At 32.7% G+C, this 23,820-nt stretch overlaps 1 protein-coding gene across 1 annotated transcript in view; it reads left to right on the forward strand.

Moving 5' to 3' along the window:
* The window catches only part of LOC145277017 (dual serine/threonine and tyrosine protein kinase-like), a 168,310-nt gene that overhangs the window by 139,681 nt on the left and 4,809 nt on the right, over nt 1-23,820 (forward strand). Inside the window, 3 exon segments of the mRNA XM_080128621.1 lie at nt 7,634-7,790; nt 11,698-11,853; nt 22,398-22,488. Coding sequence (XP_079984747.1) covers nt 7,634-7,790; nt 11,698-11,853; nt 22,398-22,488 — 404 coding nt within the window.

Raw genomic sequence — 23,820 nt, forward strand, 5'->3', positions numbered from 1 at the left:
TAGTTTGCACTCGCTGATAGCCCACTCAAAAAATTGAACAAAAGACGAAATTAAAAAGAATGGTACTTATTCAGAATTTGACCCAACCCAATTCCAATTATGGTTAGGGTTCGACCAGCAATCACCGGATTCAGTCGAGCGTTGTTCAAATGTTGAAACACTAAATCAACATATTATTTATTTTTTTGCATAATTAATTAATGATGGGAGTATTTTTCTGTTTATTTTCTTAACATCTGCTGACAAAAAATAATTTGTACATTCTCTTGAAAAAAAATCAAACTTTTCTCTATTTTCACCTTACTATTTACAGTGTTCATATAAAGCATTCATCTGTTCTTTTTATAATAAAAATTCCGTTTTCAAAAAGAAACGTTTACTGCCAAATTTCTTTAAAAAAAAAAAAAGTGCAAGTTTTCCTGAAAAAAAACTAAAAACTTTCACCTAACAGCTTTTATTATTTTTTGCAATTTTTTTTTATCAATAAAAGTAAATAAATAATACAAAATGCAATTTTTCTTGAGGAATGTGTTCCATTTTAACAAAGTGAGCCACAGCAATACGTGGCCGGGTATAGCTAGTATATATATATATATATATATATATATATATATATAAATTCGTATTCCTGTCTGTTTGTTCGTTTGTTTGTTCACAATTTGATTAATATATACAAAACGTGTCTTACTTTAATCTTTCATTTATTTCTATATTATGAAAGTTCCCAAAAATATACAATTAAGAGATCACCTTATTTGCATATGACATTAAGAAAAATCGATTTTACTAAATAACGGTATTTTAGTTAATGTTTTTAGCGAGAGAATTATTTTAAGTATTCTATTTAAAATTGTTATTTAATAAATTTTAAACAATTATATTGATAATATATTTAATTTAATTTATTTTGGAATTAATATTTCCAACAGCGACCTTTTTAAAACTTTTTTTAGAGTTATTTGCCCTTAGCTATTACGCATAAAAAAACCATTTGGTAATTTCATTAAGTTTCTAGCTGGAAAAATAATTCCCTGTAGATAGAAAAATGTTTGGCTTTTATTGTTTTTTTTTAACCTTCGAACAAAAAAAATCACTTACGAAAAAAAATTAAAAGATTTCATTTATTTGTTTTATTTTATTATTTAAATGGCAATACAGAAATTGGTAAATTTTTATCATGTAATCCAGCATCGTTTAATACCTAAAAAATGAAGATCTACTGCCCCCCCTCTAAATTCCACAATTTACACTTTTTTCTTTTTTCGCGTTAATTTCATCAATCACAAACTTAATTTTCTAATTAAAAATGTAACTTTATACAATGTGACCCCTAAAAAAATGGAGATCTACTTTTTTTCAGCCTAATACATTTAAACAGCCTTTATAAATATTATGAGAGAAGAAATTTTGCAAAAAAAAAAATAAATAACATGTTAGAGTGAGGGATCACTATTCTATATAAATTTAACGTAAAATGAGCACCCACATTTTGGCCAATAAGCGTTCAACAAGACATGTCACCTAGCATTTTTTCAAGTTTGGCAAAATCTGACAAATACTTGTCAATACAATTTGTTTTTTTTCTGATGGGGTGAGGGGGGTGGAATTACATTGGAAACATAAAATAACGATAAATTTAATTATTTTTTATGAGACCATTCTCTATTTTCACCTAACAATTTAATAAACAAAACAAACCCCAAAATATGACAAATTCAATTGGGGGGGGGGGGTTAGAAACAGAAAACGACAAATAAAAAACAAATCAAAAAGCCTCCTCTCCCTTAAAAATGTAAATCAAAAATTTACTTTATTTACAAAAAAAAGCCAATAAAAAAAGTGCCCTTACAAAAAATAAAGGTAAATGTGTAGTTTAGCGATGTAAATTATTTGACGGACAAAACAAATTATAAAAATAAAGTTTTTATATAAAACATTATTAGACCCAAAGGCTGAAATAAAACCAAAAAAAATTCATTTTTATGTTTTTTTTTTATCATTTTTTATTAGACTAAATGTGCACGCCTTACACGTTTAAAATTTGGCCTTTTTTAGGTTTGACAGATTGTTTTTTTTAAGGCCAAATTTGGCCTGTTTTACGCTCTTTCATTACAAAAAAAATATGGCGGCCAAAAACATAGTTCATAAAAGAGCTTAAAAAGGCCAATCTGACAAACCTTAGAAAGGCCAAATTTTAAAAGCAATATAGCGGCCTCAAATAATAAATATAAATGATAAAAAAAATTATAAAAAATTTTTTTCTGGTTTTATTTCGGCCTTTGGGTCTAACAATGTGTTTTATATAAAAATAAATAGTTTTTATATTTTTTGTCTGGCAAATAATTTACACCGCTAAACTACACATTTACCAAAATAAAAAAATAAATGCATGCATTAATGTTTATAAACGTTATTTTTTTAGGTTCACAAAATCGTGAGTTTGCTTAGGACAGTGATCCTTTCTGCCGAAATATCTGGTAGAGAGGGTATCAGATACTTTTTTGGGGGGCAATTAGATTTACATCTTTTTATCCGTTCTTTTATTTTTGAAATTGTTGTGGGGGTATCCACGTTACCCATGATGAAAATGATTAGTATAGCAGGCGTGCTTCAAACGGAACTTCATGTCAACCCAGACAACGCTGGGTACCCATGCTAGTATATATATATATATATATATATATATATATATATATATAAATTAATTAATGAAAACAAAGGGATGTAGTGTTTACCTGATATACACAATGGTAAACCTCAAACTAATATAAATAACAGTATTTATATATAGAAAATGTAATCCCAACTGAATATATCTATAATATAAAGCTGAATGTCTGTGTGTGTGTCTGGTCACGAATAGGCTCCTATATGGTTGACTATTTTAAAAAACTGATTACATATAATGATAGAAGATGTATCGAGACACAGAAATGGGTATGTTTGATCTTGCAGAACGGTGGTTCCTTAAAATTGTGGGGTATGTGTTCGCGCCTGGTCCACAAAGTATGGAAATAAAAAATATAAAAATTAAAAAAAAAACGTTTACAAGTGTTTTTGATATAGATGTACATAAGAATACTTTGATAAGTATGTTTTAACTTAAATAGGGATGGTATAATAAAATTGTGGGATCTGCATTCGTGCCTGGTCTCCATAGAATGGAAATATGTCACAAACTTTAACAAGGTTTTTTAATATAGATCCACAGAATATTGTGATAAGTGTTTCAGTGTGAACAGGTATAGTATAATAAATTATGGGGTTTATCGATTTTATTTTTACTTTCATCATATTTTGCTTTGGTTTTGATACCCCCAAATTCGAAGCTATCTCTTTACAACCCTTCCTTTTCATAACCTATCATACTTTCATAAATGAGAGTCCATTTTCAGTAGGCTGTTTTTGAACCCAGTCAACGATGGGTACTTTTGCTAGTATATATATATATATAACAAAAAGTCTCATGTTCCAAATTTTAAGATGATGTCCATCTTACCATTTATTTCTTTCAGCATATTAAAATGTTCCATTCTTGACAGTACCTGTTTCATAGCACAGAATCATGCCAATTTTTTAATCTATTAAAAAAAAAAAAAGGAACTCGCCAATTTTAAAAGAAAATAAACAGAATATGCGCATGATTACAAAAACCAGAAAAGTAGTTACAATTGTGTTTTGTGATATTTTTTAATGCTGTCTTTGATTCTAATCATTCATTTATTTGTATATGCTCAGTAGTTACATCGAACTTCATAAATTAAAGGATTGGTATAAATAAAAGGTGACATATAATTGAATAAGCATATTTATCCATATGCACACACACACATAAACACATATAGACGTTTGCAAAATTATTCGTATAAAAAAAAACATGTCTGTGACTCTGTAGATGTACTAAAAATTATCTTCAAGTTTAGCCACCCCGTGTTTACAAAGTACCAAACTTGGTATCATTTTTACCATAGTAAATACGATGGTCTTTGTTGAGATAGAGCTTCATAAATTAAAGGATTGGTATAAATAAAAGGTGAAACATAATTGAATAAGCAAAGAAAATTCAACTTTTTTTTTTATATATGAGTTATGTTATTGCATTCATCTGCAGAAAATCTAGTAGGAAGGCAGGCTCGAACCCGTACCGCGAAGGAGGAAAAGAACAGGAAGAAACCCAGACGTCTTTGCTGTTATGGCTACCGCCAAACCAGAAGTGACGTAGGTTTAAATTAAGGCTAGACAATCGAAAAGAGGGGATGACTTTCAAAACTATTATCGTGAAAAGCAATGCCTCCCTGTAGAAAAGTGTCCAATTGAGGATGAAGAAATGAATGTTTTTAGCCATTTTTTTGGTATTTGTCGTCTGAAGGATCGAGCTTCAAAATGATATTGATCTTGTGAAAATCCGTCACCTCTGTCAAAAGTTTTAGGCAGACATGCAAACATACATATATAGATTTATATATTTGTAGCTCAAATTTTCAACCCAAACCGATTAAAAAGCTTGCCCTATCTCTGAATACCCTTTATGTAAAATTTCAAATGTTTAGACCAGAAATTGTCTGAGTAATTTGGTAGAGACTGCAGAGGTCAATTTTTTTTTAACTTTGACCCCTATTATGAGCCCTTAACATTTATTGTTTTGGGCTCAAATCAATTTATTAATATCCAAGGAACCTATATCTAAAATTTCAAGTGTTTAGATCCAAAATTGGCAGAGGAGTTTGGTAGAGTTCTCAAAGGTCAAATCATTGAACTTTGGTCCCTTAACAGCCAAATTTCTGGCCGAAAACTAATTACTAAAATTTTCCCAAATCTCAGTACCCTGTATACCAAATTTCGAGTTTGTAGACTTAAAATTGACAGTTATTATGTAGGGAAATGTACACAGACAGACAGGTAGACACTTTCACTTTTATTGATATATAGATTATGTGTAATTATATTCATGCAGATATTCTGCATGATTTATACTTGCGTAATAAGGTTATAGTAAACACAAACCTCTATGCATGCGTGTATGTATGTATGTATATATATATATATATATATATATATATATATATATATAATTTTACAAAAATTTTGCCTACCAAACTCTATCAGTTTTTGATCTACAAACATGAATCTTAATATACAGGGTATTCAAACCCATGCAAAACTGTTTGGGTTCTAGTCGGGGAAAATTAGTGCAAAAGTGAAAATTAGAAAAATGAAATTTGTCATATGACAAACGACGGCATTACAAATATGCATGCGTAACGTAGTAGTTATTGATTCATGTTTTCATTTTTAGCCTTGCAGCAAACGTCTTCATAGCTCTGGCATTAATGCCAAATGAAAAAGTAAATCGTAAGCTAAACGTTTTGGTTTCGATTCTTAGCAGTGGGGCACATGTTTTTTTTTTTTTTTTTTTTTTAAATCATTACTATATATTGGGTCCAATATAATATAACAAATACAAAATCTGTATTTATCAAAATATATTTAAGCGTATTTTACAACCTGGCAGTGTTGGGCGGTCTGCTAGTATATATATATATATCTAATTTAATAGTTGAAAAGACCTGTCAAGTGCAGAATTGATTTTAATTTCTATTTATTATTAGGTTGATTTTTAATTTCTATTTATTATTAGGTCGGGAAGAAAGTTCTTGCAGAATTTTTAATTTTGATTTCAAATGATGTATTTAAGTAAGTTTTTGTTATAATACCTTTACTTTATATATATCATTTTAAAGAGTGTTTTCGCTCTATCTAATCGTATTAAAACGATTGTCTTTTTAGAACATTGAATACAAGATGGGAAAAAAACAAATTTGCACAATTTTATTATTTCAACTTAAGCTAGGCCGAAAAACTGCTGAAATAGTTCACGATATCAATGACGTGTTTGGCCCAGGAACAACTACTGAATGCACAGCACAATGGTGGTTTAAGAAATGTGGTGGCGACTAGTCTTAAAAATGATGAGTGTAGTGGTTGGCCATCGGATGTTGACAATGATCAATTAAGAACTTTAGTCGAAACCAATCCACACACAACTGTTTGAGAACTTGCTTCTGAAGTAGATGTAACATATACAACAATTTCCAACCACTTGAGAGAAATTGAAAAGACAAAAAAACTTAAATGGGTGCCTCACGAATTGAATGACAACCAAAAGAAACGCTGTTATGAAGTGTCATCTTCCCTTTTTTTACGCAACAAGAATGATTTGTTTCTCAACCGAGTTGCGATTTGCAATGAAAAATGGGTTCTTTGACAACTGGTAAAGCTCAGCTCAGTGGTTAGATGCGAACGAAGCTCCACGACACTTTCCAAAGCTAGAGTTGCACTAAAGGTTGTGCTGACTGTTTGGTGGTCTGTGACCAGTCTCATCCATTATAGCTTTTTAAATGTAGCCGAAACCATGACAGTGAAGAAGTACTGTCAGCAAATGAATAAAATGCATCAGAAACTTCGGTAACACCCAGTCAATAGAAAAAGGCTCAATTCTCCTCCACGATAATGCCCGACTTCACGTTGCTAAACCAACCATGCAGAAGTTGAACAAATTGGGTTACGAAACTCTGCCATATTCTTCAGACCTCTATTAACTACCACTTTTTCAAGCATTTTGACAACTTTCTGCATGAGAAATGCTTCAAAAACCTAAGCAATATCATCGCTACCAGAATGCAAGATTTTTACGTTACTGGCATAAATACACTTGTTTTTTTTTTCTTTTGTGTCATTGTGGAGGAGGTAACTCCTGGTATGCTATCAGAGGTTGGAAATTGAGGCTGAATGAGATTTAAACGTTCAATAACAGTGAACGGTGGTCACACGCATGAATCAAATAATAATAATAAAAAAAAAATGCACTGTTTGAAAAACACTCAATATTAAGAATTTAAGATGTATTTGTCTGTTTTTTTTTTTTTTTTTTTTTTTTTTCAAACATTAAATCTTAAATTCTTAATATAAAGTGCTTTTCAAACAGTGAGTTTTCTATTATTTGACTCCTGCGTGTGACCGACGTTCACTGTTATCGGCCTTTTAAATCTCATTCAGCCTCAATTTTTAACCTCTGAGGATATGCCAGGAGTTACCTCCTTCACCATGACATAAAAGTAAAAAAAAAAACAACAAAAAAAATTGTATTTTAAATTGAAATATGTATGAAATACATTTGAAAGGTGAATTACCACGCAATATCATGAAAACAAAACAAGTATTTATCTTTAAAATTAATATATTTTGGAGTTATACTCCTTCGTCTGAATTTTATTTTTTTTTTTGTTTTCCTCGCCTTGTTTATTTTCATAATATTGCATGATAATTTGGTTTTTAAACATATTTCATACGTATTTCAATTCAAAATTCTATCAACACTTCTGAAGAAGAATATTTTATTATTCAAAAATTTGGAAAAAAAAAATTTTTACAATTTAATTTTAATAAATAGAAATGCTTATTAAAATCAATTCTGCATTTGTCTGGTAATTAGTGTACCTGTTTATTACACCTCTGCTTTGTATTATCTTCTATAAAGTTAAATGACTTTTATAAAAATGAAATGGAGAACAGTTTTTAATATTTTATTTTCATTGACTTTTATTTTCATTGTCTGTTGCTTCTTCCCATACAGGTGTGCCTCGAGTGGGTCGTGAAATTGGTCGAGGTCAGTACGGGATTGTGTACTCTTGTGATGCTTGGGCTAATAATGCCCCTTGCGCCATCAAATCTGTTGTGCCCCCTGATGAAAAACACTGGAATGACCTGGCAATGGAACTTTTCTACACCAGGTATGCAAATGCTTTTCTCTGTTGAAATAGTCTATTATGCTTGTATCTACTCGATTCAATGTAGATTTTTCATACAAAAATCAGCTTAAAATTTAAATATTAAACTATTTTTCAATAGTTTCAATGAGTGAGTTGAGATTTCTTTCAGCTGATACAAATAAAAAATAAGCATTAAGAAAAGGTATAAAGTTGCTTGGAGCCATTCTGAAGCGAATAAAAACTAGTGATATAAAAAATGACAGCGTTTCTCTATTAGCTGTTTTCTCACTTTTATATAATTAAGTTTTATTGTATATCTTTAACAATTTTATAACTGGATACGTTCATTTCAAAAGCAGCTAAAAATGGAAAAGAGAAAGTTAATGTTAGAGACCAGGTTGACTAGATTGTGGATTTTACAAAATCTTTCTTCTCACTTTTTGTGTTCTAGTGTTGACACTAATTAGATAATAAGCAAAACCCCACCTATGCACTGTACTTCTCTATATGCCGGAAAGCCTTCTGCTGTGATAGTTTTTCTTTGGACTACTAGACTTTACAATTCCCTTCCTGTTTTCTGCTTCTCTGACTGTATTAATAAGTTGAAATTTAAATGTAATGTGAACAGATATCTCGCTTCTCAACTCCCTAGATAGTGCCCCAAATAATAACCCTTTATGCTCCAGTGACAATATGCCTTGTCTGGAGTGAATAAGAGTTTTAAAAAAATTATTGATATTTTTTAAATATTGACTTTGAAAATAATAATTCAACGTTTCATTAAAATCTATTTTAAACAAGAATTTTCATATATTTTTTTATGCAATCGCAAATTACTACTGTTTGTTTTTACAGTTTTATGGTAAAACAAAAATCATCTTCAATTTAACATTTGTTCTATATACTGGCATGTGTCGATTGGCTTTTAGAAATTGACTTGCCTCAACTTATACATATACATGTATTAGTTAATACCCATCGACCATAAAAATGCTTTGGATATTTAAAGATTTCCGGGTAGTTCTATTAAAATAGTCATACTTTAATAACCAAAACATTTTAAGTCCTCAAAATACCACCATTTTGTTCAGAAATGAATATCTTTTTGTGTGCTTTAAAAAATAATCTACTTTGAAGACTTTTAAGAAAGTTATGATAAAAAATGTTCATGCTAGAAAACGGATATTTACATCAGATTTTTATTTTACCCCAGCAGTGTTTAAAACCTCAGTACCATTCCTCTACAAAGAATTGTGTCATGAAATTTTGAAAATGATCAGAAAAAATATGGATCTCACTTACTGTTAGGGTACAAAATAAACTAGCCCATTAGTTTTTTTTGTTGTCTTAAAAATAAAACTTCAAAATGATGTGTGTGAAACATTTTTTCTGAATATTTTTTGCACCCCAACTAAAAATTAAAATGTTTTTATTATTTTTATGCATTAAAATGATAAGTCTATGTTTATTTCTCTTTTGGTACTGACGGTTTTTAATGATGCGCCCCCTAAAATGTTAACCAGTTTTCAATAAAAGTAAACCTGTAACTAGTAGTGCTCATACTCAGCACATTAAAGCAGCAGCTATTTAGTTTAAAGCAACAAGTTTTGTGAATTTTGTTTATTTTGAAAAAACAAAACTATTTTGTTTAAAATTAATGCAATTTGTGATTCTTTTATAGAATTTCCTTTAAGAAATATTGGTTTTCAAATATACTTAACTTTCGGATTTAATTGTAGTAATAAATGACTTTATAGCTGCCAATTAAAAAAGGTAAATAAGATTCTACCTTTTTAGGTGATTATGTGTGAATACCTTAAAAGAAATTAGTGAAAAAATAGAAAAAAGTGGCAACAGAAATAATTTAAGATCATTTTTGCATATAAATTTAATGTTTAATGATCCTCATTTCCTGGCCATCCTTGTCTTTTAGAGCAGTTAGTACTCCAAATTCTTTTAATATTCTTTTCAATTTGAAAAGTTAGTATGTATAAAAAATAATATGCTACCACTAAATCTAGGTCAGAGTGACAAGCCTACTTCTTACAAGTGCCTCCCTTGAATTTGTGGTACCATTAACCTTAAATCTGAGTGACAAGCCCCTCCCCCAATGTCTTTTAACTCTACCACTAGCCCTAAGTCCAAATGGCATCCACTTCAAAATAAAAACCCATTCATAACTACCACTAATCCCAAGTTTGAGTGGCAAGCACTTCACATCATACAAACCATTAAACACACACATAATTGTCTTAAAAGAAAAAAAGACACCATGTACCCCCTTAAAAACTAAAAACACAGGATTTGTCATAGAAAAATAACTGAAAACGTTTAAATGGTCTGAAAAATCGTGGATTATTTTACATTAAAAACTAATCTCTCACTTTTTATTGTTACAAGGGCCATATCGTCAAGTATATATATATATATATGAGCATCCATACATGTCTGTATGTATAAATATACAGATTATATCATCTCTTAAAAGTATATACAAAACATGTTCATGTAAATGTGTAATTGTTAGCAGCAGTATCATCTAGTGTGTATACAATGTTCAAAAGGTAGGTTCTCTCTACCGTGCTAGAAAGCTACTAACACCCGAAAGTATCCTGTGCCTCTATAAGGCCACCATTCACCCATGTATGGAGTATTGTTGTCATATTTAGACTGGTACATCTGCTACTAGTCTCTCGCTCCTAGACAAGGTTCAAAAGAGTCGTCAACCTGATAGGTCCTGAACTGTCATCTAAGCTTCAGCCTCTGTCCCATCGACGAAATGTTGCATCCCTCCGCCTGTTCTACTTTAATGGTGAATGCTCTGACGAACTGCAAGCACTTGTACCCTCTCGATGTAAATACCTCTCCGACAAACCTGACAAGCAGCTAAATCCCACCCCTTCACAGTAGAGATCCCTAGATGTAAGAGAGCCTTCTACTCCAGTAGTTTCTTTCCCAGAACCGCTAGACTTTGGAATTTTCTTCCGGGTCCCTGCTTCCCCAACTGTACTGACATGCAGAAGTTCATGTGCAACATGAACCGATATCTTGCTGCCCAACTCCATACATAGTACCCCTATAGCTTATGTCCCTGATAGTAGCTCCTACATCAATATGGCAATGTGCCTTGTTTGGGGTGAAAGGTAATAAAAAATTTTTTTAAAATGTACATTCTTGTGTGTTTGTTTATTATGTGACATACTTTTACTTCTGATGGTTGAAAAGCTGTGACTTTCCCTCTGAAGGAAACACCAAGACTACGGGTTATATGTTATATAACTTTATTTCTTTGAGGTTCTGCATCTCGAAGTTTGGCAACATCTTTCTAAAATGTGTCCATTAGACTTCCGTGAACATAAAAATGACAATCGCTCCCGAATCCGCTCCTTGGTAAACTGATTGACTAATTTCACTGACCATTTACATGAATATATCATGACCGTTTCTTTGTTAGTTAAGCACTTTATGTAAACAGGTCAGTCTTATTATAAATATTTATTCTAACATTATATTGCTGAAATAAATTCCAAGTCCTTTGTTATTGTAAACTGTGAATATTTCATTGTGATTTTAAAATATTTGACTTGTCGGTAAATTCCAAATTTGTTCATTGTTTCAAATATTTATTTTCTAACATTCTTAACTTATGAAATATTTTATATTTCAATTACATTGTACATTAATTTGATTATCTGTCAATACCTACACTTTTATGGAAACACTGGAAATCCAGCCTGCAGGGCCCTAATATACAACACTAAGAACCTAAGAGCGTGTCTCTGAATTGAACATTAAAAGACAGTAATAGTATAGACAGATGCCAAATTTATATTATTAATAGAAGTAATAGTAAAGCTTCATCTTTATACCAAATTTTTATTAGATTTTAAAATAGTTTACGCAAAGATTTCTTGTTTTCCTTTTATAGGAACATCCCAGAACATGAACGGATTGTGTCTCTCCGTGGCTCGGTGATCGACTATCTTCACTGTGGGGGTTTGTCGCCTGCTGTTCTCCTTGTTATGGATCGTTTACAAAGAGATCTACACTCGGCTATTAAACAACAAATTGATTGGGCAAGCAGGTGAGGTCAAACACTTGGACATAACTTATTCTACATTGAGCAGCAAGAGTATGAGATGTAAAGTTTAAGCTTAAAGCATGTTGTTAGTTCGTCATGCTTAAAATAATATGGAGTGATTTTGAATTTGTTTTGAGGTTTGGTAACCAGTTGTGGCATTAGGTCAGAATATATTTAAAGTTTTAAGAGGGTTATGTCCCCATAGCTTCTTTAGGAGTACACTTAGTGATTAAATAAAACATTTCCTTTGTTTTTCCCAATAAACTTTATATAAAAAATACACTTTTAGATTTAATGTAGATTTTTTTTCTGCCGCTGGCTTCTCACTCTTTATGCTTTTTGATGACACATTTATGTACTAGCATCACCGATTTAAATGTATATTTCATATTCTAAACCTCTACCCCTTTCGTCACTGTTGGATTACAGGCAATGCTGAGTGGGTTTGGTAAGTTTCGGTATGGCCGATTTGGCAGAAGTACAATTCGGCGTCAAATTAGTGCCTCATCGTTACAGGCAAAGTTTTAATATATATATTTTTTAAATTATTTCAGAAAACGAAGATATTTGTTTTCTTTGAATAAAATTAAAATAAAATTTATTTAAATAAAAAAATTCAATTTGATTAAAAAATTTTTTAAATAATGATGTTTATTTTAAGGCACAACACAAAAACAAACAACACTCAGTCGTCAACAACGTGATCATATTTTCATATTGTTTTTCTTAATTAAAAAAACTTTTAAATATTTTAAAGTTTTTAATCCTTAAAAATTAATTAAAAAATAATTAACCAAAAAGGGTTTTGCAAAAACACGATTTTCCCTTAAAAACAGTTTAACTGATATAAACATTAAAAACTTTGAACCGTGTTTATTTAAAACACAACACAAAAACAGACAATAACATTCTGTCGTCAACAATGAAATTATATTTTCATATTGTTTTTCTTCATTTAAAAATAAGAACATAAAAATATTTTTAAAATTTTTAACCCTTAAAAAAACTAATTTGAAAATAATTAACCAAAAACAGCTTCGCAAAACATGATTTTTCTTAAAAATACTTAAAGTGATATAATTTCATATTGATTATCTTAATTTTTTTAAAGAAGTTATACAATCTTTATAAAAATGTGACTTGCATGGTCGACGCTGAATTGTCCCTTCCGAAACGTCCCATTTCCATGTCTAATACATGCAGCTAGTCTTTATAATCTATGATATTCTGTTCTTTGCTTAGTCCATATGTTACACTTTGAAAAAGGACAAATACAATTTTTAAAGGTCTAAAAAAGGTTAAATTCACAAAATTTAGCTTTAAAAAGGACACTCTAGCAACCCTAGACAAGAATATGAGTGATTTTCTTTAGATATAGCAGCCAGTTTTAGTTTCCCCTCCAGCAAGGCCAGAGGAATTGGGGAAATCTCTATATAAATAAAATGAAGTCATTTTTTCCCGTATGGGTTTGACCTTAATAGGATTAAAACAAGACATTTCGTGCAAATGTAATGTACACAAACTGCAGCACAGGATATGAGTTGTGCTATAGGCCTATTACCCTTACACTTCCTCGATAACCGTACATTCCTACATTTTTTCTGGTGAGAGTTCACCGTTAAAACCTGTAAAAATCAATGGAAGTGGTAAAATTTTTTCTCTCTACTCCTTCCGCAATCACTTAACATTGTTGCGGATACATCTACAGGAGAATTTGGGAGGCAACACCGGTTGGAGTTCTTGGTTACTTAAAAAAAATGGAATGGCATTTTACCGTCGGGTGAAACATAACTTTCGATTACATCTATTACATGGGTTACTTATACCGTTTCTTTTATTTCTTCTTTTTCCCCCCTTTTCCTTTTTTGCATTTTTTATTTTTTTGCCTTTTTTGAAGGGGGGGGGCGTGCGATTCGAAAGGTTACTTAAACGAAACAAACTAACCTTGGATTCCAGGTTTTACAACAAGCTATAACAGTCAGCCGCTAGCGTTCTTCAAATGTTCAAACAATTACTCGATTTATATGTTTATTTACTATATTTTTCATTCTATTATCTTTACAGTGATTTTATACGTGATACTAGGGGGGGGGAGAGCTGACTTCTTATTTTCGGATTAGTCATTCATTATTTATTTCTATACATAAGACTAATTACTATTACGCTATCAATATGGAACCAGATGACATTCCAGTTGGTAAAACACGACAACAAAGAAAACAATACAAAAAAGAAAACAAAACAATACAAAAAAAAAAAAAAAAAACACATAGCCGGTAGTGTCTGTATCAATAACAACACGAACGCAGAAAGTAAAGGTAAAACAAATATATTAAGACGAAAAGATAATACATATTTACAAGGTGCAGTTGTACTGCAGTTGGAAGATTGTCCGGCAGAGGGCGTGTTAAAGTCTTTCATGGAGCAACTGGCACATGCGTCTTGCCTATCCGGCGTTCGAACACAGCTCCCCGGTCTTGCTGACTTGATACCTTTATCTATATCTTGTTCACCCATGTATGCTAATTAGTGGGCGTCTCCACAACACACCCCTCCCAAGATTTGAAGTTGTGTAGATTTCAATATCTTTTCCTTTTGGGGTTCATTATCATTGGGTCTATAGCCTTTCTTTTCCTTCCCAATCTCCTCGGTTCGGGCATGGTCTGTGGTGGTTCAATATTAAATGTTTCATATACTATATCAATTGGATCTTCCTGTTCCTCAGGTTTGTCATGTTCGTTGTCCTTCCTATGACATTTTCTCAATTGATTTGGGTATCTTTTGTGTATCCCTTTTGGACCTTTTATCATGTAGACCAAGTCGCCGATACGTTTATCTACCCTACCTGACTCCCAATATGACATATTATTTTTAAAACATTTAAATATACCTGATCACCAGGTTTAAACCTTTTACGTGATGTGTGTCGTTTTATATACGACTGCTTGCTTTTTGTATTAATTTATCAAATGGTGATTTTATTTTTCTCACAAACATTAATTCTGCTGGCGATAATTTTGACGGTGTATTGGGTTCTCAGTTATCCTGTATATTTGCAGGAACTGTTGTAATGCTTTATCTGTCGGTGTCCCTATCGATTTTCTAAGGGCATGCTTTATCGTATCTACGAAACCTTTCCGCTAATCCATTTGATCTAGCATGGAATGGTGGTGTAGTTATATGGTTTACCTGAAACGATTCACAAAAATCCTTGAAAAAACTTGAAGTAAATTGTGTTCCGTTATCTGTGACTACAATGCTGGTACCCCAAAACGTGCAAATATTTCATACAGAAAACTTATTGGGTTATCTGTCGTTGGGTTTTTGACCTGCTTTACTTCCGGCCATCTGGAAAAACTATCTACTATGATTAGGTAGTATTGTCCCTCGATCGGTCCAGCAAAGTCTAGATGAATACGTGACCATGGATGGTCATTTTTTTTCCAAGTTTCATGAACTATCGGTGGTGCCTTAGCGGCTAACGCACAACCTTTACATTTGTTTACTGTTAATGCAATATCCATATACATATTACGCCAGTAAACATAACTCCTCATTAGTGTCTTCATCCTATTTATACCCGGGTGTCCTGTATGAAAATCACGTAAGATTTTTTTCTGCAAGGTTTTCGATACAACCACTCTTTCACGATATAATAATATCTCATTGCATAAGGAAAATATACTTTGTGTTTTTCCGTCATTTTCCTTTAATTTTTTCTTTATGTCTTTGATGACGTCATTTTCAGTCTCCCTTTTTATATCGGTAAGCGTGACTGGTAATTCTCTTATTATATTCGCCACCATGTTTTTTCCTCATAATTGGAACGTGTAGCTGCAATTACTGACTCTTCAAGGGTTTCATCCCTTTTCGGAATAAGCCTTGACAATCTATCCGCATGACCTATTTTTCCCGAACATAGATGTTTTATTTGAAAATCATAAGATCGTACCCCAACGGAGTAACCGATTTGCCGTATATACTGGTAAGCCCTTTTTTGAGACGAAAATAGTCACTAGGGGCTTGTGGTCTGTTTCCAGTATAAAATGTCTCCCGTACAGATAACAGTGGAATTTCGTCACCGCGAAAATAATGCTTAATGCTTCCTTTTCTATTTGAGAGTAAGCCTTCTCTAACGGAATTAGGGTTCTTGAAGCGTGCGCTATAGGTTTCTTCGTTCCATTTGGCATGATATGCTGTATACATGCTCCTATACCATACGAGCTCGCGTCACTCGCAACAATTATTTGTAATTTTGGGTCGTAATAAGTTAAGGATAAATCTGACATCAAAGTCTTTTTAAATGAGTCTTGACATTTTTTTGTCCATATCCATGGTGTTTCTTTCTTTAATAATTCGTTCAGCGGAGCTCTTAGGTTGTGCATGCCTTTGATAAATACTTGGTAGTAGTTTGCGAGGCCTAAGAAGCTTTGTAAAATCGTCACGTAATGTGGTGCTGGCATGTTCCTAATTGCTATCGCTCTTTCTGGATCAGGGCGTCGACCATCTTATTATTTGTCCTAAATACTTGATTTCGTCTAGACAAAACTCACATTTGTTTTCTTTCACCTTGAATCCGTACTCGTTTATTCTTGTGAACACTTGCTTTAAATGCTCTATATGTTCACTTAGGGATGCGCTCCTTATGATTATGTCATCCAGATATGCACAAGCACAATCTAAACCATTCAGCATTGTGTCCATTGCTTGCTGGAATATCGCCGGCGCGACTTTTATCCCGAACGGTAATCGGTTATACTTGAATAACCCTTTGTGTGTGTTAATGCATAAAATCTTTGCGCATTTTTCTTCTATCGGAATTTGCAAATAGGCGTCGGACAAATCTACTTTTGAACAAATTTTCCCACCATTTAGTTTGGCAAAAATCTCTTCCAGGCTTGGTAAAGGGTAATGGTGATCTTGTAGCATATTATTTAACCCGGTTGAAAAGTCTCCGCAGACTCAAATTTGTTCCGATTTCTTCTTTACGTACACCATAGGTGCTGTCCAAACGCTAGTTTCGATTTTCGATAAAATGCTCGTTCTTTCAAGTCTGTCTAATTCGCTATCTATTTTGTGTAATCCGGCAAATAGCACGTTCCGTTTTTTCTTAAATACTGGTGTTGCATCCTTTTTTAGCTTGAACGAAGCTTTAAATTTATTACATCTTCCCAGTCGCATAGTAAATATTTCTGGGAATTCGTTCTTTAGTTCATTTTTAATATTTTCTGACGTTGTGGTGCAGCTGGTTATTTTTTTTACAAAAAGCGTTCATCGGTTTATCCCAAAGGTTGAATTTTTCAATAAAATCTGTTCCCAATAAATTCTCTCTTTCTTTAATTATGAAGATTTTCAATTTCTTCGTCATGCCATTTAAATTAATGGGCAGGACGACTTCTCCTTCGAATTTGATTTTGTCTCCTGTCACCGTTTAGCACCCTTACTTGACTTTTTCAGAGTCAGTTTATCCAATTTTTTCCAAGTGCTAACGTTTATTACCGACAAATCTGCTCCAGAATCAAGTTGAAATTTTATTTGTTTGCCGAAAATATTAACCAACACATATTTTCGTAAATTGTCTTTCTCTTTGTCGTTTGTTCTCATTTGGTGTACTCTATATTTTGTTCTGCAACAAATACTCGTATGTCCGACTTTGTCGCAATTGAAGCATCTGATATTTTTGTAAGGACAATCCTTTCCCCAATGTTTTTCATCACATCTTCCGCAATTATTACTTGGTCCCAATTTTCTATAGTTCCATTGACTTGAATCGTAATTTTGTTTTCTGTAATTAGAGTTTGAGTATTCATAACTCGCGTAATCTTTTGGATTTTGACGAGTCTCACACTTTCTTTGCTCTGCGTTTCTGCCAGATTTTTTAATCTTCCTTATGTACGACACTCCTGCTTCTTCTATATCTCTGGAGTCTTTTTTTAATGATACTGCCCTTTGACAATCTTCTGCTAACTTTTGCAGTGTCAGATCTTGTTCTGTCTCTAATTTTGAGGGAATGTGTCTTCGGATCTCTGAATTTTTTGTAGAAACTAGCCCCTGTGCAAAAATTAAACATTTGAAGTCGTCCACCGTAAGTTCCGATAATTTAAAATTGTCGCAGTGTTTATTCACTACTGACGCATATGTCAGGTAGTCCTGCTCCTCCGTTTTCTTAAGGATCATACATGACCATCTCTTGTGAAAAAGAAACATGTTCGGTCCGAATAACTCCTTAAGAAATTTTATGGTCTCAGCGAAGTCTAACTGATTCGTTCTCCTTGGCAATATGACATCAACATATTTGCAATGTTCACTGGTACCAAGCTTTCGAAGTAATAAACTTACTTTCTTTGCATTTGACCAGCTTTCGCAATCTGTTTCGAAAATATCTTTATACCTCTTGAAGTATGCCTCAAAAGTTTTATCCTCTTCCGGTAGGTACGTGAACACATCTATGCTATTCACAATTGTTGCGTTGGAAAAAGTCGTATTGCTTTCCTGTGCAGAATTAGTCGTTAATCTTTCCAACAAATCTTTTTGACCAAGTTGCATTTGCTCTATACATTTAAGAAGCCGTTCATTCTGTCTTTTGTCTCTTTCTTTTTGTCTTTCGTCTCTTTCTTGTAGTTCATTTTTCTGTAATTCGTCTCTTTCTTGTAGTTCATTTTTCTGTAATTCGTCTCTTTCTTGTAGTTCATTTTTCTGTAATTCATCTCTTTCTTGTAGTTCATTTTTCTGTAATTCGTCTCTTTCTTGTAGTTCATTTTTCTGTAATTCATCTCTTTCTTGTAGTTCATTTTTCTGTAATTCATCTCTTTCTTGTAGATCATTTTTCTGTAATTCATCTCTTTCTTGTAGTTCATTTTTCTGTAATTCATCTCTTTCTTGTAGTTCATTTTTCTGTAATTCGTCTCTTTCTTGAAGTTCATTTTTCTGTAATTCGTCTCTTTCTTGTAGTTCATTTTTCTGTAATTCATCTCTTTCTTGTAGTTCATTTTTCTGTAAGTCGTCTCTTTCTTGTAGTTCATTTTTCTGTAATTCGTCTCTTTCTTGTAGTTCATTTTTCTGTAATTCGTCTCTTTCTTGTAGTTCTTTTTTCCGTAAGTCGTCTCTTTCTTGTAGTTCTTTTTTCCGTAAGTCGTCTCTTTCTTGTAGTTCTTTTTTCCGTAAGTCGTCTCTTTCTTGTAGTTCTTTTTTCCGTAAGTCGTCTCTTTCTTGTAGTTCTTTTTTCCGTAAGTCGTCTCTTTCTTGTAGTTCTTTTTTCCGTAAGTCGTCTCTTTCTTGTAGTTCTTTTTTCCGTAAGTCGTCTCTTTCTTGTAGTTCTTTTTTCCGTAAGTCGTCTCTTTCTTGTTGACGCTTTTGCATTTCCGCGAATAACTTGATAAGATCCTCCATTTTGTTTTTTAAATTAGTAAATCAGTGACTTTTACAATTTCCTTTCTTTAATAACTATGAACAACCAATTCCTTTTGTTACGTTATTAATATTAATTGCGTACAAGAAAGAAAAAAAAATCCCTTAGTACACCGAGAAAAAAAAAAAAATCACTTTTTTCTTTCAAAACAGTCTACCTAATAAGTTCACGGTATCCTAGCGAAACACTTTTTTGAAATAAAGTGCTTGCTGTGTTTTTTTTTTTTTTTTTTTTTTTTTTTTTTTCAAGTCTCCCGGGTTTTGAATTTCCTTTTCAAGTAGTCACAAAAAAAAAATCTTGGTGTTTTGCAAGTATCCAGCACTTGAATATCGCGTTCGACAATTTCGTAGTTGCTGCGTTTTAAACATTGAATTCCTGAGTGAATTTTTTTTTTTTCAATCTTTGACGAGTAAGTATTTCCCGAATACCACTGTTGAGTTTGATAGTGTATTTTCTCACGCGTAAATCTTTTTTCGAAATCCTGTTGCCACTGTTGTGTCTGTATCAATAACAACATGAACGCAGAAAGTAAAGGTAAAACAAATATATTAAGACGAAAATATAATACATATTTACAAAGGTGCAGTTGTACTGCAGTTGGAAGATTGTCCAGCAGAGGGCGTGTTAAAGTCTTTCATGGAGCAACCGGCACATTCGTCTTGCCTGTCCGGCGTTCGAACACAGCTCCCCGGTCTTGCTGACTTGATACCTTTATCTATATCTTGTTCACCCACGTATGCTAATTAGTGGGCGTCTCCACAACAATAACAAACCGTTATACTTACACCTAACAATTATACGGTTAAAAAATACTTTTCTTGCATAAAAAAAACAATAATAAAAAAAATTATGAAAAAAATATATTAAACATTTATTCGTTATACACGGTCAGTTTTCTGGTTTTATTTATTTATTTCTTTTTCCCCATTTGTACTTTTTTCCAGTTTGTTTTGTTTCTTTGATTTTATTGAGGAAAACAAATCAATAAAAAAAATAAAAATAAAATAAACATAATTGCATTTTACACAATAAGTTTTCTGGGAGCTTTTTTTTTTAACCTTCATTTTCTACTTCTTTTTTTTTTTGTTTTCACTTTTTCTTGGGCCCTAAACACCTACAAATGATTTCGTAAAACCCTTTCTTACATTTCTTTTTTTCCCAGTTTTTGCCATTAATTCTTTCAATTTTACGCGCATAAAACACATAAAAATAACATTATACATATTTGGGTCTTTTTGCTTATGGGGGGGGGCAAATACAGTTTCATTTCTTCGCCAGATTGGACATTAACAGAACAAATTCAACACAAATCATTACGGGTTTATTTCGTTTATAAAATAAAGTCCGCTGTTTGCATTTACAGAAATTTTACTCCCATCATATATTAGCTAAACCAGGGAGGGGGAGCATCTATAAATATAAAAGCGAAAATGTGTGTGTGTGTTCGCTTCTTCTTGTGTATGTCCGCAAATGCTTTGGCTTGCACGTCAGACTTCCTTGCACCTGTTCATTGCGCTTCATAAACCTTCATATAACGCCCTTATCGGTTCCTCTCCATCGTGGCACAGATGGTTAGGTGACTGGCCTAAACTTTTTTTTTTCTTTTACACCTCTTTTTAATACACACGCCTCTAAACACCCGGGCAATGCCGAGTACCCCCCGCTAGTATATATATATTACAGAAGCTCTGAAAAAAACCCATTGGTATCGTTGGTTTCAAATCCAGAGAAAGGTGATTAATATTTGATTGCCTATGTTGGACTCTCTTCAGCCACTGTTTATATCTGTCTCCTCAGAAATAGTGTCTCAAATTTTGAAATCTATGTGACTATTTCACAACACTTGTTGAGATTATTTCAACATAATCTACAGATTATTTCAACATAATCTACAGAAACCATCTTTGTTGAATACTTTCTATGTCTCTCTCTCCCTCTCTCTCTATCTCTCTCTAATCTCTTAGCTGCTTCTCCCTAACACTGGAAGCATATATCCCCCTCCTCTCATCTCTCTCGGTTGGAATTGTAACACTCCTGTAAATTCATTGTCCCCTTCAGAATCGCATTAAGAATAACTGTTTCTAAGCATCTGACATTTGAATTTGAGTTGAGCAAGTTTGCCACAAGGGCATTTAGTATGTTGCTCATTCTGTTATGCTATGGAAAGACTCTGGCATTCCGGCATATTTCTCAAGGAATTTCATTGTTGCATTACTTCCCCTGTTTTCTAGATGGTGATAGATGATTTAGCATCCCCGACGAAACATCTTCCAACAGATATTTTAACTGAATTAGACAAATTATTATTATTAGTAGTAGTTTGGCATAAGAATGATGCTTTTCTGTAAAAAAATATTTTTTTACTTTTAAGAATGTTTCACATTAAAAGAAATTTAAGTTACAATAAATAAATATTACACATTTATTATCTATATATATAAAAGCGAAAATGTATGTATGTATGTTCGCTTTTTGTGTATGTCCGAGAAAGGCTTTTTTCTGAGAAACGATTGGTCGACTCACTTCTTCTTAAAACTTTTTATATCACGTCTAAATGATAATATCTATGAGTTAACAACGGGGGTCGCCTGTCTATTTAATTTGATCGACTTTGAAAAGATAAATATTCAACATTTTTCGATCACCGCATGTGCATTAAGCTTTTTCGTATAATAAAAGCGAAACTAATTTTGGCGGCATTTTTCCGGAAACGTCCAAAAGCAATCAGCTTTGATCAATGTGGAGTTTCTCCTTATATCAGACAATTGCTATTCAATTTGGACAATCCCCTTTTTATGGGAGCTGGTTAAGTAGTAATCCAGTGCATCTTATTCCAAAAGAATTTTTAATAATACTGACCATAAATCCATTCGATGAAAATGTGTTTAATAATAATAAGCTAAATAATAATACTAATAACTCCTAAGAAAGTAATAAAATCCTTCAGTTAAAAATATCTGGAAGATGTTTCGTCGGGAACACCAAATCAGCTATCACCATCTAGAAAGCAGTGGAAGTAATGCTATACTGAAATGCTTCAAGAAATATGCCGGAATGCAATGAAAGTTTCTTTGATTTTTTTTTTTATTTATTTTGATTAGTAGTTATCTTAAGCCATAAATTAATTTGTTAATTGCAGGTTGCAAGTTGCAATTGATGTTATTGAAGGAATTCGATTTCTCCACAGTCAAGGACTTGTTCATAGAGACATTAAAATGAAAAATGTTCTGGTATGTATATAATAAAAAAAATGATTTGATTGACTCTGTTTCGGCTTTTCTTTTTCTTGCACCGTTGTTGTCATTTTTAGATGCATATTATATGGATAGACAAAAAGTCTGTATTTTCACATCCAAAATTCTTACCGTTTATTTCTTTCAGCATGTTAAAATGTTTGATTCTTAACATACACTGTTTCATAGTGTAGAACCAGCCCATGTTGTGTGGTCAGAGGTGGCTAACAATGATATGAAAATGAAAATAATTTTTTCTTTTTTGTTCCTCTGTAAATGGACATTTATTTTTAGGTGCAATTATGCATTTAAGAACCAAAGTTAAAAAAATGAATAATTTTTAAATAACATCAAATCTCTATCAATGAAATTGTGTAACCACTTATGTCTGTGTTCCTTGCCTGTGATTTACAAATTAAAAAATAAATTATTAATCAAATATTTATTGAAATCAGTAAAATAGTATAAAGTACAAAACAAAATTTTTTTAAAATCCTACAGGGTGGAACAATAAAATTATCACATTTAAAGAAAACAACACTACAGCTTTATTTTAAAACTTTAATTGAAAAAATCAATTCAGGTAACTTGATTATGTAGTAGAACTGACATCTATTCAATGTAGCCACCTTCAGCCTAAATCACAGCCTCAATACTGGTCCGGAACTGGGAGCATGCCTTTTCCACAAGCGCTAGCGCAAGCTTGGTGAATACTCAGCGGTTAGCAGCGATCAGGTTGGCTTTGGTGTTGTGGAAGGTTATGTTAGTGATGTTCTCAACATATCACCAAACGAAGTAGTCCTGCGGGTTTCGTTCAGGGGAGGAAGGGAGCTAGTGAAGACTTGTACAAAGTCATAGCACTTCTTCTGAAGCGAAACCTGGGTCTCTTTGGACTTGTGGGCCAGCACTGAGTCCTGCTGCCACACCCAGGGTCTTCCAGTGGCCACCTGAATGTACCAGGGGATCACCACACTTTTCAGCACATCCAGGTACACTTTGGTGTTGACTTTCAAGCCGACTTCAAAGATGTGAGGTGACATGGATGTGACCCTCACTTAAACCACACCAAAGACCATAACCGTGGCCAGAAACTTTGTTTTCATCACCTGTCGCTTGTCCTTGTTATTCATAGCAATCCAGCGATGCATTTTGAGGGTGCTGCCAATGATCCTGTTGTCAGAACTTGGCTCGATAGAGAGCATGAGTTGTACAGCGGCACATCTCAGATCTTGCTCATTGAATATTGTGTCACTTTCAGGCATGATAGAAGGCTCCTAACCCTAACCCTCTTGGGATTTGTAAGTAGATGGTCAAGTAGTAAATGGTCTG

The sequence above is a fragment of the Euprymna scolopes genome, chromosome 5, assembly GCF_053919585.1.
Source record: "Euprymna scolopes isolate OS-2025 chromosome 5, ASM5391958v1, whole genome shotgun sequence".
In the NCBI taxonomy this organism is placed as follows: Eukaryota; Metazoa; Mollusca; class Cephalopoda; order Sepiida; family Sepiolidae; genus Euprymna; species Euprymna scolopes.